Source organism: Pyxicephalus adspersus, chromosome 5, assembly GCF_032062135.1.
Source record: "Pyxicephalus adspersus chromosome 5, UCB_Pads_2.0, whole genome shotgun sequence".
Lineage (NCBI taxonomy): Eukaryota > Metazoa > Chordata > Amphibia > Anura > Pyxicephalidae > Pyxicephalus > Pyxicephalus adspersus.
This window is the reverse complement of record NC_092862.1, coordinates 140,795,707-140,810,308: the sequence shown is the minus strand read 5'-3', so window position 1 is coordinate 140,810,308 and position 14,602 is coordinate 140,795,707. Positions and strand designations below refer to the sequence as shown.

The window sequence follows — 14,602 nt, the reverse complement described above, 5'->3', positions numbered from 1 at the left end:
TCATACCTTTCGTTTTCGTCCAAGGAGAAGGGAAAGGCAGTTCCCATGACATAGGAATACAGAGCTGCATTTTTTTCTATCTGCTAGAAGTTCAGCTTTAACACGCAGCCAATATAGCTTGTGATAGCTCTTCCCAGTCATGCAGCCCCTGTGCCTATAAGTGCAAAAAGATTCAGATCTCCAATGTAGAAGGCAGGACTGGCTGACCAGAATCACAAAAACATTTCCACAAGCACAGTGGCTCACATATATGTATTTTCAATGTATATTTAGGTTTTCAGTTTACTTAAATGACAAAAATGATATCTTATTAAACATGGGAATAAACTAAAATTCTGTACATTCCAGTACACATGGGTGCCGTAATTCTTCTTTAATGTCTGTCCTCAAATGACATACATACGTGGGGAAAAAAGTAAACCTGATTCTTGAGGGATGATTTCAGTCTGGGGAATTTAGTTATTTTATTGCAGTAGCTGTATTTTTATGACGGTTATATAGTCCTGAACTCACACAATGACCCTCAAGTACCAGGTGTCACCTGAATGGAGCTGAGACACATCTCCGCAGCCAAGAAATATCTTGAGATGGAGAAGGGAAGGCTGCATTCATATATCATACATAGCAAACAATGGAGGACAGAGGGACATTTCCCTACAGACACCCTTCCAACTGTACACTTTATCTGACATTCTAGCCATCAGTTCATATCATTATTTTGGCAGTCAGATCTCAGGAGCGTGCCACGGTTCAAATATTAATGGTGGCCATACATGTAATAAAAAAAGTAGGTCTCATGGTGCCAGGAACCAAATAGGGACCCGTATAGCGATTTGGAATGGTTAGCAAGTTCACTGCAAACATCAAAGTGATTGGTATTGTATTAAATGGCTCCCAGCCAGGTTTCTGCCTTGAATAATGCTTTGTGAATGGTAGCTTTCTAGAGCAGTCTCAACCCTAACAACAATGAACCAATGGGGATTCTGCCAAGCACCAATTTTTGATCAATTGCTGGTGTACAACGCTGTTATTGCCCCCCCCCCCCCAGATTTGACCATTTAAACCTAGGTAAAGCCATATGCTATACCAGTTCATTATAGGTATAACATATGGCTCAGCAGGTCAATCAGGACGTTGAACATTGACAGGTGCATTGCCTAAACAATGACAGGAACTCAGATGGCCAGAGCTCCTGTCTTTGTGCAGCAGGGAACACCTGGCACTGGATGGATGTTCGTGGGGTCTCATATTGGGACATCAGTGGGTATTATTGGTTCAATAAAGAATATATATTTTTTTCTATTGTGTTGTATGGTTATGTCTAGGTCCAAGTTAACCCTTTCTGGGATGAGTAAAGGCTATTATGTACCTCATTGTACTCCTTGTCCAGGGTGAGTGGGCAGATATCTGAGGGTGCCCTTATTAAAGAGGACTTTCAGATTCCAATATGCTTCCCAGACCCGTACAACATTGTACAACGTTTGCTACTGCTAGGGGTCAGGTTTTACCAAAAAAAAGGGGACTACACACTTTTTGCTCTTCCTTCTTTAGCAAGCCAGATTCCAGAGCAGCCTTTATAGCTAGGAGAGGGAGCATAGAAGCTTGAGGGCCCTACTTTCTATGAGCAAGTTTTCAAAGCATAATAAAGGGTCTGGTTTTAATAACTTCAGAGACCCCACTTTTTTTTTTATAATGCTCGGTCTATTGCTCTGCTAGACTTTGTTCTATTCTATAAAGAGATAATTTTTACCTGGAAGAAATAAGAAGAGTTATCATTTAAGTCAATTAAAGACTGCATCGTTTTTTTCACCGTATATTTATTAGTAGCAGATAAAACCACTGGTTTACTGAACACAAAAGTAACAAGGAATGGACTAGTGCAATTTTAGGAAAAAAAATGCAAAGGTGGCATGGCCTGCTGTGAATAACAACCTAATAGTGCTAGCTGCAGAAAATTCTTACAAGAGACTAACATCCTTAATATTTAGTGGTTAATGCATTAGGTAATTATACTGCAGTAAGGCTTCCTTTATATTCCAGCACACAAAACACATTAAAAAAGAATCAAATCAATCACAAAATATTAGTGGCATAAAAATAGGAACAAAACACAACACAATTTTTTCAAAAAGGTATAAAATCCAGGAAATATCTGTTGGTCTCACTTAAGGCGTTATCCACACCCATGCGTTTTGGTGCATCGTTGTTGCATTCTGTATTTTAAACAAACATCAATGACTCTCCCCTGCAATAAACCTCTCAGCTCTTCAGAAGTCCCTGACTTCCAGTCCCATGGTGAAGCCCGAGTCAGTATTTAAAACTTCTGGTAGTGTTAGATGCCTGTATTCCCCACCAACGAGGACATGGGGTTTGTGGATGAAGCAAGAATGAGTGTTGGGGGGGGGGGGGGTGTTAGAAGTGTTGAATGCCTGAGGGTCCCACAGCGCCTGCATACAAAAAATGGAGGAAGGCCATTTGCATGTATTTAGAGACCTGACAAGCGCTATTAACCATCACTATGTAACGAGCATACGGGACTATTTCCAATGGACTTAAAACTTCCACAAATGCATACAGCCTTTAAAAGAGACCAATCAGGTATTTGCAGTAAGTGTGATAATGCTGTGGAATACTCTACTAAAGGCCCCTTTTATACCTGTGGTGTTTCATGTCTGGTTGGCTGCCCTCAGAAATATAGCAGTTTTCTGGTGTGCACCATCAGTAACACATTTGCACATGGTTAAGGCTGTGATGTTCTTTCAACAGCAACTGCAATCTGCAGCAGCCACATGTTAAAAAATGGTTCCCAACCACTCCCATTTCTTTGAGCCTGCAGTACAATGCTGTGGATCACCACCGGTCTAAAAGGGCGCTAAAAGAGGTAGTAATAGTACTATAGATAAAGAAATAAAAAAAGTGTAAATTCATTCTTTAAAACAAATTATACCCAAGTAATCATAATTAGGGGAAGGTTGATTCTGTGGCATTGATCGGCCTGACTTTGTTGGGTCTGGAGGGATACTCCACTACTCCAGTGGGATTGACTATAAATTTTCCAAGGGGATTTAAGAAATATCCACAATAAAAAACCCCTGGGCTCACATGGATTAGGTGCACTGATGGGTTACATTGTGCTTTAACATGCATTGTTTTAATGGAGCCTATTCTTTTCAGGTAGGATGCCTACCACACTAGAATGCACAAAACAATGTGCAAGCGTGCAATGCATGTTAGCTAACTGCTACTCAGCATCAGCAGGGTGCATTGGGATACCCCTCTGGCACTGCACAGTAGCAAAAAAATTAATATGCATTGCCAAGAGTTAATGCATTTTAGTAGCGTGAAACCCCATTCTATGAAAGGGAGTGGGGCGTCACAGCACTGCATCTCTGGCATATTCATAAAATGCGGCTTATTGTCTGAACAGAAGTTCCACATTATACGTTATGGCAATGTTTTCTAATAGGTGTTCTGACACTTGAAAAAGTTGGTGTTTTGCTAAAGCTAGCGCTGGGTCTCATATGTTTAGGCCTTGATTTATAACACGATGGCAGTTATACTCATCAGGCACTGTGGGATAAAAAGAAAACTCAATGGTTGTTCCAGGTAAAAAAAAAAAAACCTGAAAACGAGGTAAGCACATCAAAAGGTATGTGACTAAACATGACCAACTCCTGTAAAATCAACTTTTATGTGCTTAAGGTCAAAACTTATTAAAAACAATATTATAACACACCATCAATGCACAAAAGGAGATCAAAGAACTGCAGAACTTTGTATTGTATGTCTCACAAAACAAAAATCAAGTATGTTAATTACATGCTACAATAAAAACAAAAGATTTAAAGAAAAGTCAAGTAATTATAAATTAAAAACAAAGTGTAACTGTTCCAAAAACAGAAAATGAATGCAGCCACCACATCTTAGGTCTGGTAAGCTACTGCAAATTACATTGCTGTTCTTGGGTTTGTATATATTTCTATTGACTAGGTCGTAGTGCAATGTATGTGCCACAATACCATAATGGCTGCATTGTCTGCAAGGAGATTCCTGCTACTGTATAGTTTTAGTCTACGTGGGGCAGTCAGTTTGTGTTAAAGTGAATCTGGCGCAGACCTGGGCAATTGAAAACAAAGCAGGTTCAAAAAAATAATTAAAAAATTGTAAAGTAAAATATAATCTGTAGTTGCCGAGATATAGGTGATGTCGTTTCCCATAAATGTTGAAGGAAGCCCAACCCATACACACCTGCAGAATTCCAACAATGGTAAGTTAAAGAGACCCTGTCACCTTGTTTGTTCAGGATATATGATGTTGCCCATGTAAAGCCCTCCTCCTCTACACCTGTGGCAGACACTGCAAATTACAGGGTGGAAGAGCAAGGGAAAGCACCTGATGTGCTTAAAAGATACGGATAGCAAAGTGTGTGACATTATTGCTCCCCTGAACCTATGACAGTAGCCTTGATTGTGCAAGGTAACAGTTTCTCCAATATGCCCCCACTGACTAATCTGAGGGTTTAAGAGACGATTGGTAGGAAAAAGGTGTTGGATGTCAAAACAACAGGTAAGATTAGCATATATCCCCATATATCTCTCTCTGTTAGTGCATTTTAGCTATTATATGTCCAGTTTGAGTCGCCCCAAATTGTGTCAGGGTAATTTAAAGGATCAGTCCACTAAAAACTGAAATACCCGTTATCGATAAACACTAGGGAGGCTAAATGCCCAATTTTTATTTTACAATCACCTCCCCTGCACGATGACTTCCCAAGTGTCTATCCCCCCAAGGCCAATTCCAATGTTTTCAAAAGTTATAAAATAAAAACATTTTGGGGGTGGACAGATCCTTTAAAAGGGACAGGAAGCTGAACATATTACATCACTGCATTCTTAAAGACATATACAGTACATTGACAATTTACTATGTACAGAAGTATTTACACATTAAGTTTGGCGAGCCAAGCCTAGTGATTCTGTGATTGGAAACCTTCAGTCTAAATGATAGGGTTAGAGCCTATTCTAACAGCACAGACCGTTCCCCTAAGCTGAGCGCTCACAACGGAAATAACTGCCAGCCATCTTGTGGAATACGGCAAAATTAGGACAACGCCTCTTTGGCAGCATTGCAGAGCTTACGGCTGTTTGAAAATGGGGAGGTTTGAATGGCCCAGGTGGTACGTCGCATTGCCTCCGCAGTCTACGTACTGGTAGACTTCCTGGGAGAGTTGTTCTGGGTGTCCCAAGTATGAAATGGTGACTGTCACTCTGTAAAGGACAAGAAAAAAGATATAAAATCTAATATTGTTTCATTTTCTAAACAAATGCCGATTCTATGACCACCCACACATGATAAATAATGCTTTTTTTTACACTAATAGTTATTATGACTAATTGAACTTGAAATTTAATGTATGTCAAATAAATCAATTAAATAGTAATAGTTCTTTTTGACAGGCACGCCCCAAGATAGGCATTGATTACATCCTCTGGAATGTCATAGACATTTTATGATAAGTCTGTGGACAGCTGACCATCAACACTTGGGTTTGGTGGACATCCCATTCCAGAACATGAAGGGAAGGGAAGGGAGGAGAGAGAGAGAGAGAAGGGAGGAGAGAGAGAGAGAGAAGGGAGGGGAGAGAGAGAGAGAGAGAGAGAGAGAAGAGAGGGAGAGGGAAGAGAAGGGAAGAGAAAGGAGAGAGATACGGGTGTAGAGAGAGACAGGGAAGGGAGGAGAGATAGGGGGAAGAGCAGGGAGGAGAGAGAGAGAGAGAAGAGAGAGAGAGAGAGAGAGAGAGAGAGAGAGAGAGAGAGAGAGAGAGAGAGAGCAGAGGAGAGAGACAGAGAGAGAGAGAAAGCCAGATAAAAGAGTAGCCAACCAACTGTTGGCTAAGACAAAAGAAACCAGCTGTTAAGGTGGCCCTCATACTTAGAAGGCCCTACACTAGGAAAAGGAGACAGAGAAATACATAGAAGTACAGTCTGAAACAAACAAAGAAATACAGAGGAAGGATCCAGTCAAATGCCTCCTACAATGATAAAACTCTAGTAGGTGTTTTACTGGGGGTATAGATTGCTCACATGGCAAAGTTATTTTATGAACTGTTTATTTAGTAAAATGAGATGAAGCTTTGCTGACTTCAACCATCCTATCATGTTTAAGGAAAAATCCAGTTTTTTTTTTAGATTTTCTTGTTCATGATTGGGTATCCAACCTCCTAGATTGTAAGCTCTTCGAGGCAGGGTCCTGTCCTCCTTTTGTGTCGATGTCTGTCTTGTGTCGATTTGCAGCCCCTATTTAATATAGCGCTGTGTAATATGTTGGCCCGATATAAATCCTGTTTAATAATATTAATATTCTTTGCAAAGTGAACCAACACCACATTCCTAAGCAAAGTTAATTGTCCATTACAAGGTAATAATTCACAAAAGTGAGTGAACAGCAGAAATTCCTGTAGCAATTCACCCCTATTATCTTGTTCATTAATAACACAGCAATCCCCTGGCAGACTGCGGGCATCATACTTACTGCATATTCACCACAATGTTGTGAACTTTAATACTCGGCAGGGTACAGTAGGTGCTGTGAAGTGAGAAAGAATTAATATATAAATACCAGTGTTTAATTAACAAAAAGAAAGTCAAGTTTCATCATGCATGTGACAAGAAATACATAATGCATTATAAACCTGAATAGGACCGTGAGGGTGATCAGACCGCATCTCTCTTAAAAGAATTACTAACCCACCAAAACTTTTCACTAGAAAACAAACAATTCATCTTTAGTATGCAGATGATTTTGCTTGCACTGAAGCCATTGCTTTATCATGAGAAACCATCTGCTAGATATTTGTTATCTCATCTAAACTGGCCATATACCATCAGCTGAGAAAAGTAACATTCTTTGTAGTTTACTGAACCTCGGCAGATTTTATAGTCATGCAAATTAATAGGAATTATGTTAACTAAAGGGTTGTCTACTCTCCTGCTAATGATGACATCACACAAAACAAAAAAAAAAACATTTGTTTAATGTCTTAATGATTCATTTCTTCTGTTAGGTGTTCAATTTCTCCCTTCTATCATTTGCAGAGAAATGTATATCCTTAACACATGAAGTTACAATTCATGCCCCATTCAGCATGTCTTCATTTGTAGCCACACCATTGTGAGAGCTGAGACTACAAATTTACCACCCCCATCACAAGTGGCGTAGGGTGACCATACAAACTCTAATTACAGGGATTTTTTCCTATGCAAACCCAATTCTACTATAAGCAGTCAGATGGTAGGGTAAAATCAGAGAACTTACTACATATAGTCAAATTCCTTCCCAATTTTCGTGGGAACCATGTAGTCAATCTGAAAATGAAAGTTACAAATAAGTGAAGAAGAATTCTCCAGAATGGATTCTCTACTAAACATCACAGGACACAAGCTGCAGAACTTACTTGTTTTGTATCCAAGGGTCCGATCTTGGTGACGTTGTTTAATTTCGACTTTCCGATAACCGTTTTATAATACTGAACCTGACCAGTAACATTGTCAACTTCTACCGAATAGAAATTGTTGTTGGTAATATTCAGCGTATTCTAAAGAAAAAAAAAGGAAAATAAGTAATTGGCACAGATAAAGATTTGCTTTTAAAGCTGAGGTTTATTCTGAATTTAGGTTGGCTTCTCTGGTTCCTCTTTTGCCCACTCACCAGCATGCTAATTATTTTTTTGAATTTTTTAAACTGGGTTTTTCTTCCCGGCTGTGCCCTGACAAATATGAGACAATTAGGCGTCCCTCAGCCTGAACGAGTGTCATCTCAGGACCCAGGGCCAATCTAAAGCGCTAGAGGATATATTAGTCTCTGTTGTGCATGTGCTTGGTGCTGTGACTTTAAAACAGCTTTTTAGAGTTTAGGACTTTCCCTAGCGTGTGCATAGCCTGTACCTTGCCCTGACCTTCTTGCTTGGATACCCACCTTGCCTTGACTGCTGCTAACCTGCCTTTCTGCATAGTTACAGACATTACCTTGTTTGCTGCATGACCTGACCTTCTAAGAAATTATGGCCGTCGCCTTGTTTGCTGCCATGACCGGACCTACTGCCTGGTTACCAATGCCGATTCGTCTTCCCCCGCCTGACCTTCTGTTCAGATACTGACACCCCTTGTCTGCACCTGCCCTGACCTTCCACCTGTGTTTGTGAACACGCCTGTCTCCACATGAAGCCTAACTCTGCTAGTCTGCCCTCTGGTGGGGTAACCCTGGGGAATGCAGTCTGTCTGCACCTTGCAGCAAAGATACTGGTAGTCACTAGGATTATCATCCAATCACCCTTGAGGGGTGATTTAGTGAAGACCAGGTGTCTTAGATTTTAGGCTCAAGTTATCTGCCAGCAGGGGGATCATAAAATCAATGCAAGCAAATCACAGCTGGTGGACGGGGCCAGCATGGTGCTGTAAATGGCTTTATGAAAACAGTACCCTGCTTGGATATTTTTCTCAAAAACCCTTAGCACTTTTGAATATGGCAAGCTGGCTCTTGGGAGCAGTTATGGAAATATATATAATGCCTTGGTGACCACCCTAGGTAACACCTACATGGTGGTATACTGAGCCTTTACATTTTAAAGTACTGATATCTAAGAAATGAAAATGTGAGAACAGAGGCAATCAGACTGGATGATGCTGGATATCCTCAAACCAGGAATGAGTTGGGCTCTGTCTGACTTGCCGCAGGTTCTAATGTAGACTGCGAGAAAAGCAAAGTTTACAGTGAAATCAGAGAGCAGTTTCGGTGTAGGAGAGGCACCGGTCCAACTGTGGGAGACTGGAAAACAGATTTAAATATGGAAGTTGACCTACCGTGATGTTGAGATACACAGAATTGGTGGCCTCCTCGTATGTGACATAGACGGCTTTAATACCAACATATTGGATGTCGATGGAACGTGGGAAAAGGAAAAACACGGCCAGGCTAGAAAGCAGTAAGCACACAATGACTGAAACCGTGACATAGAGTTTTCTGTTGAGATGATGAGAAAGAAAGAAAAGATTATTGTTGATGCCCCTATTTACACCCCTAAAATCTAATGTCTGACACCTTGCATTTGTTCCATTACTTACGTTCTCCTTGGACGCAGTCTCTGATCACTGTACGGTATCAGAGCCACTAGCTGATTTTCACGACCTACAATGAAAAAAGAACCCAGCTTAGTAAGTGTAATATTTCTCTATCTTTATAAATCTACCCTGTAAACAGATGAACAATACCATTATCAGTTAAATCAGTGTTATTGCACCCAAATGTGTTTGCCATATTTTATTGCACCACACAGCATCTGCTATCCCATAAAATCTGACATATAAACAAACATTAGTAGGTTTATTAGGGCTACGGACAAAGTGCAAAAGTTTTGTTGGTTTTTTAATAATAATCTACTTGTAGTTTTTCTTCTGAAGTGTTTGTGCTATACGAGCTGCTTTATCTTTCTGGAGGAGTCAGCAAGGTGAGATATTTGGGGGATTCGGGAACAACACAGGACACAGGTGAACATTGCAAAATAATAGACTCCAAATAAGCATTTTCAGCAAAAAGGAAACTCGAGCTGAGGTTTTCTTCAGCATAAGTGGAAAGAGAAAATGCAAGTTTTCAGCAGCAAGTTTTCAAGTCTTAACAAGGCAGGAAGGAACTCGAAATACAAACTTGGGATTCATAGAATCTGCTGTGGGGGGGGCTTTGTTTTTTCTCTGTAAAATTGAGGAAGAACCTTAGGGTACCTCCAATGGTTGTTAGGGGTTCTGTCACTTGAGCTTTGAGTTTTTGCTGACTGACCTCCGTTTTGATGGTTATGGGTTCAAAGCCATATGGCAGGGCAGGAAGGGTGAAACCAGTTATCATTTTAGTTGTTTTTTAATTTAAGTTTTATGGATAGACGTTAGATGATTGTTGCTGAAAATTATCTTTTATGATTAATTCCAATGATAGATGAAGCAACCGGTGCAGTACAAGCATGTGCAGTTCTTTTCAATGGAGATGAGAGGGGGAACTCCAGCACTCTGCTGCCCTTTCTTTTAGGGGAACTCACAGCAGTCATTCATCAATCTACCATGGGAAATTGATGTAATTGTGACTGCAGTCCACGTCAGATTTTCAGCCAGAAGAGCATGTGATGTACGTACATTGCTTAACACTATACAGGGCATTCTCTACTGATTATCACCATAAAGTGGGCATTCCTCCCACCAACTCTCAATGAATAACCAGCCAACTATTATTACATATTGTATTCTGTGTGATTGTGTGTGTGTGCTAAAAATATATTTCTCAAAAAACCACAAAGGATATTTAAATTTGCTATATGCGCACCAAATGCAAATCCAATTGTTTCAAATTAGCAATGGCATCATCACTGTGCCTGTGCAGATAGCAACGCTGTGGGAGGGGCCTAGCTGACCCACTGACTACAGGCTGTCTGCAGATAACTACAGGAGGGGGCGGAGACAAGACCAGGCACCCTGCACAAGGAAAGAGACCAGCTGTGGCTGGCCAACAGTGCAGGCAGCAACACAAATTTCATACTGAATTACTGCACAGATCTAAAAGAAATAACACAAAAAACACAAAACGGCACAGCGGTGAATTGCATCTAAACATTCTCTGTAGGGCTGGCCAATTGTTGAATACAAATAACAGCACAACAGCTAGACAAAAACAGGTGAGTCGCCAAATGGATTTTCTGACTATTTCTTGAGAGTTTATGGTTTACTCTTCTATAATCATTTCACTAAACAAAAATATTCTTTGTGTCACCAGCCTGGTCCACTTGCCCATGTGAATAGATTCTAAAACCTAGCAAGTATGCATGTAAAACCCCGGTATATATTATAGAATATGAGCTGCTGAACAAAGACTATTCATAACGACCGGAATAAAGAAGCATGAAAATATACAAATTGAAAAAGAAAACAATGACGCGGCAATAGATGAAAAGGAAAGATAAATGTTTATAAATCCAAGAGCTGTACAGCCATGTGATCAGACCACGAAACGCATCCAATTACCATTGGCACACTGCTCATTCATAGCGTGGTAATATCCTAATGATGTGTTTCTAATCGTGTTTGTTCCACCATGCCCAGTTTAGTCTTCTCTACTTTCAGAGTGGATGATGAAATGTTGCTATGTCCTGCATGGGTAACGGAGTCTCTCCAAAATTAGTGGCCACATTTAGGGTCACATTCACCTATTTAGGGATCTAGCACCAGGTCTGCTTTCTGGTGCAGGTCACCAGTATTCAGAGCACCAAGACAGGAAATTAGGAGACAGCTCTTCTGAATGGCATTGAGGAGTTACTATTCCTCACTGCATTGACTTTTTAGTGCAAAGCAATATACAGCATGGAAGAAGTGCGTAGCTCTACACCTGCCAACCCCCCTCCTGCATCTGTACTGATCTTCTAGTAAACCTTGCCACCAGTGTCATTCATAACGCATATAGTGCTTGTGTGTTCCTACGAACTGAGTTTCCAGGTCTTATGCTACTTACACACGTGCAATAACTGTCATTTCCTTTCCAACGACAAAAGACTGAATGAGTGATGTACGTACAGTGCCGTTCTGTTCTATGGACACGGGAGGGAAGAGAACAATGGAGCGGCACCCCACTGTGCTCTCTCTCACTTCACTACCTATGATCGTTCGTTGATCTGCCAGGACAAGCACTGTACACACCCAGATTCTCATCTGATACTAGCCCTAAGGCGATTATCGGACGAGAATCATCTGACGTGTGTACGGAGCCTAAGTGTCTCTGGATTGGTAACTTCAAGACTACCTGTACCGGTGTAGCCCAGTTCCATTTTTTTCCCCGACTACCCTAGTCTTTGGCCTGTGCCTGGTTCCGATTTTGACTCTTTGTACTATGTTCTGTTTTCAACCCCCTAGCCAGTGCCCTCTGCACAGGTGTGTCTGAGAACTTGGTTTACTCACTACTAAAGTCCATCATTCCTTGCAAGGTCCTCTGGCGAAGGTCCAGTGCAGCTATGCTCAACCAGAGTTCCTTCTGGGCCTTGCTTGCGCTTTAGTTGATTGACCTCCTTTCTGATAACACATCATAGTTGTTGGGACAATGTCACTTGGGGAGCCAGACATCACTGAAACCTAATAGCAGTCTGTAAGGGTGGCATTATCACCACCATAAGGGGCATTCTTTCCAATGACACCAATCCACAGGGCACTTTCCCAATGCATTAAATAAAGCAGGGGCTCCTCAAGACCTGAAAATGATTTCCATTGACTAGTAGTGTTTAAATACATGGGTTAAGCAAAAAATACAAATAATATATTTAAACACTAATGTGCATTGTGGTTTCTGTTTATAATAAATATTATAATTTATATCATATTATATATTATGTAGAGTGGCACAAACATACCTTTCGAAAACACCTTCTGAATCCTTCTTTCCTCAAATCATATTCCTAAGTGACAACACATTATCCTTTTTATGTTACCACAGTTTGTATCTACTAAGCAGTGGCAAACGTAGCCAACGGTGGGGCCCTATGCAGAGCTGACTTGGGTCTCCCTCCAGGACAACTGGCATTAAGACCCCTGTGGGGGTCGCTGGTGGCTAAGGAAGGTCTGGGGCCCGTATGCTGTGGCACACTTTGCACCTCCGCTGCTATTACGTCTTCTAAGGTCCGGTGCACAGATCTGCTGCCAGTTTTGCTCTCAACCAACCAATACAGAATCATCAGAATTTATACACACAATACAACTTGTATATTTACTCAAATGTATGCATACAATCCTATCCGCCACTGGGGGAAATGTAAAAAGATTGGCTTCTGAATTACTTTTAGATTTGATCATTATCACAGATCAGTGAAAATATTCCCCATATACGAGCCCTAAGATGTTATGACATAAAGCAGTCACATGGCAACATTTTCTCCTGATTCTCACAGTCAAGTGTAATATAACAGAATGTATCACCAGCATTCCTTTAGATACCTTGAATGCTTTGTCTGTATAATGTCTGTATAATCAAGCATTGATCACAGAATGAACAGACGGGTAACACTTGTACTGCCGTTACCTGGTGGCAATTTAATGGTACAGATATTAGATGTGCAGTTTTCTGATTGGTATCTTGATTACACAAAAGAAAAAAAAAAAAGCATGCACATCTAATCGATACCGGGGATGCCATCTTTTTATATAGAGTGGTGGTAAGTGGCATGTAGTAATATGTCATTTGGCAAGGTAAGTCTGGGGAAACACTGAATGACCCCATCTAAATTCTGAAGAAAGGAGGACAGATCTGAATTTTAACAATCAATATTAATTAATCACAAAGGTAAGCAAGATGTAGTTCATTGTATTAAATGAGTATGAACAATGCCAAGCTAATATTTGGACACCTCACCCTTAGTTGTGCTTTCAGCATTATTTCTAAGCACATTATTAGGCCATTGCAAAACCAAAAATGGGGAGGCAGCAGTTACGAAACATGTCAACATATCACAAGATTACTTATTAAACACTTCAGACAATGAGGAGGAGAGCCTCTGGGTGTAGAAAGGTCAACTTGGCCTGCTAAAATGTTCACTCATCTGAATTAAATTCTTTTCAATGAGCCCTGTATACACACAGAGTTCTGGCAAAGATACCTGCCAGCCGAAATTACATCACGATTAAAGCTTATGATTTCTGATTAACCCTTTGCAGTGGTGCCCAAGACAAATTTAGGCTTCACCATTTAAATAAAGTGCATGAAAAACCTAAATCAGTAATATCTCCAGCCCCTTTTAGCTGGACGCACCACCCAGTACTTTATAGTAACCCCCCGGCTCTTCTGGGGTGCTTACTGAAAAGTTGGGTCACAATACTTAGGCCACCATACACCTACAGCTTCTTCCCATCCAACTTTAAAACAATTCTTGAGAAGAATACTGTAAATCTATTTGTTAGTATTTTGGAATCAAGTCTTACCATATACAGTTCTGTTAATTAGAGTTAGGGTGGGTCCCCTTTTCCAAGGGTTGAATATTCACTTTGAGGATGAGAAACTTGTTTCCCCCTCCAGCAAGCTTCCTCCAATTCATTAGATGCCCCTCCAGACTCTTCAAAAGCTTCACTGCCACTCGCAACTCCGACATCCTCAAGTGCAATGCAAGCTAGCTTAATAAATATGCTGCTAGAACACTGACCAGCATGTTGAGTGTTTGCTGCCGATCACAAAAGATCTCGTTTGACTCCCTTAGGCTGCATACACACGTGCATTAATTGTAAAAAAGACTGAACGATGCATTAATGAGTGCTGTACATACAGCGCCGTTCTGCTCTAGAGAGGAGGGGAAAGAAGAACACAGCGGAACCCCACTGTGCACTCTCCCCTTCACTTTCATTAATATCATTCCTTGTTCATCACCCGTGGATTTGCCAGGACGGTCGTACGGACGATGATCGACAACTGCTGTACACATACCAGATTCTCATCCTACATCAGCCATCGGATGCTGCCTGGATCAACAGTTTCTGTTATATTGACTACCGCGTTTCCCCGATGATAAGGCAGGGCCATCAAATAAGACAGCCCCCCC

At 40.8% G+C, this 14,602-nt stretch overlaps 1 protein-coding gene across 2 annotated transcripts in view; it reads right to left on the bottom strand.

The window, feature by feature from the left end:
* Window positions 1-1,857: 1,857 nt before the first annotated feature.
* TMEM106B (transmembrane protein 106B) overlaps window positions 1,858-14,602 on the bottom strand; it is a 16,756-nt gene continuing 4,011 nt past the window's right edge. For both annotated transcript variants that reach the window (XM_072412944.1, XM_072412945.1), the window contains exons 3-8: window positions 9,120-9,183; window positions 8,859-9,018; window positions 7,454-7,594; window positions 7,315-7,364; window positions 6,532-6,585; window positions 1,858-5,267 (exon numbers count right to left, since the gene is read on the bottom strand). In XM_072412944.1, coding sequence (XP_072269045.1) covers window positions 5,135-5,267; window positions 6,532-6,585; window positions 7,315-7,364; window positions 7,454-7,594; window positions 8,859-9,018; window positions 9,120-9,183 — 602 coding nt within the window. In that variant the 3' untranslated portion in view covers window positions 1,858-5,134. The remainder of the gene's footprint in view (window positions 5,268-6,531; window positions 6,586-7,314; window positions 7,365-7,453; window positions 7,595-8,858; window positions 9,019-9,119; window positions 9,184-14,602) is intronic.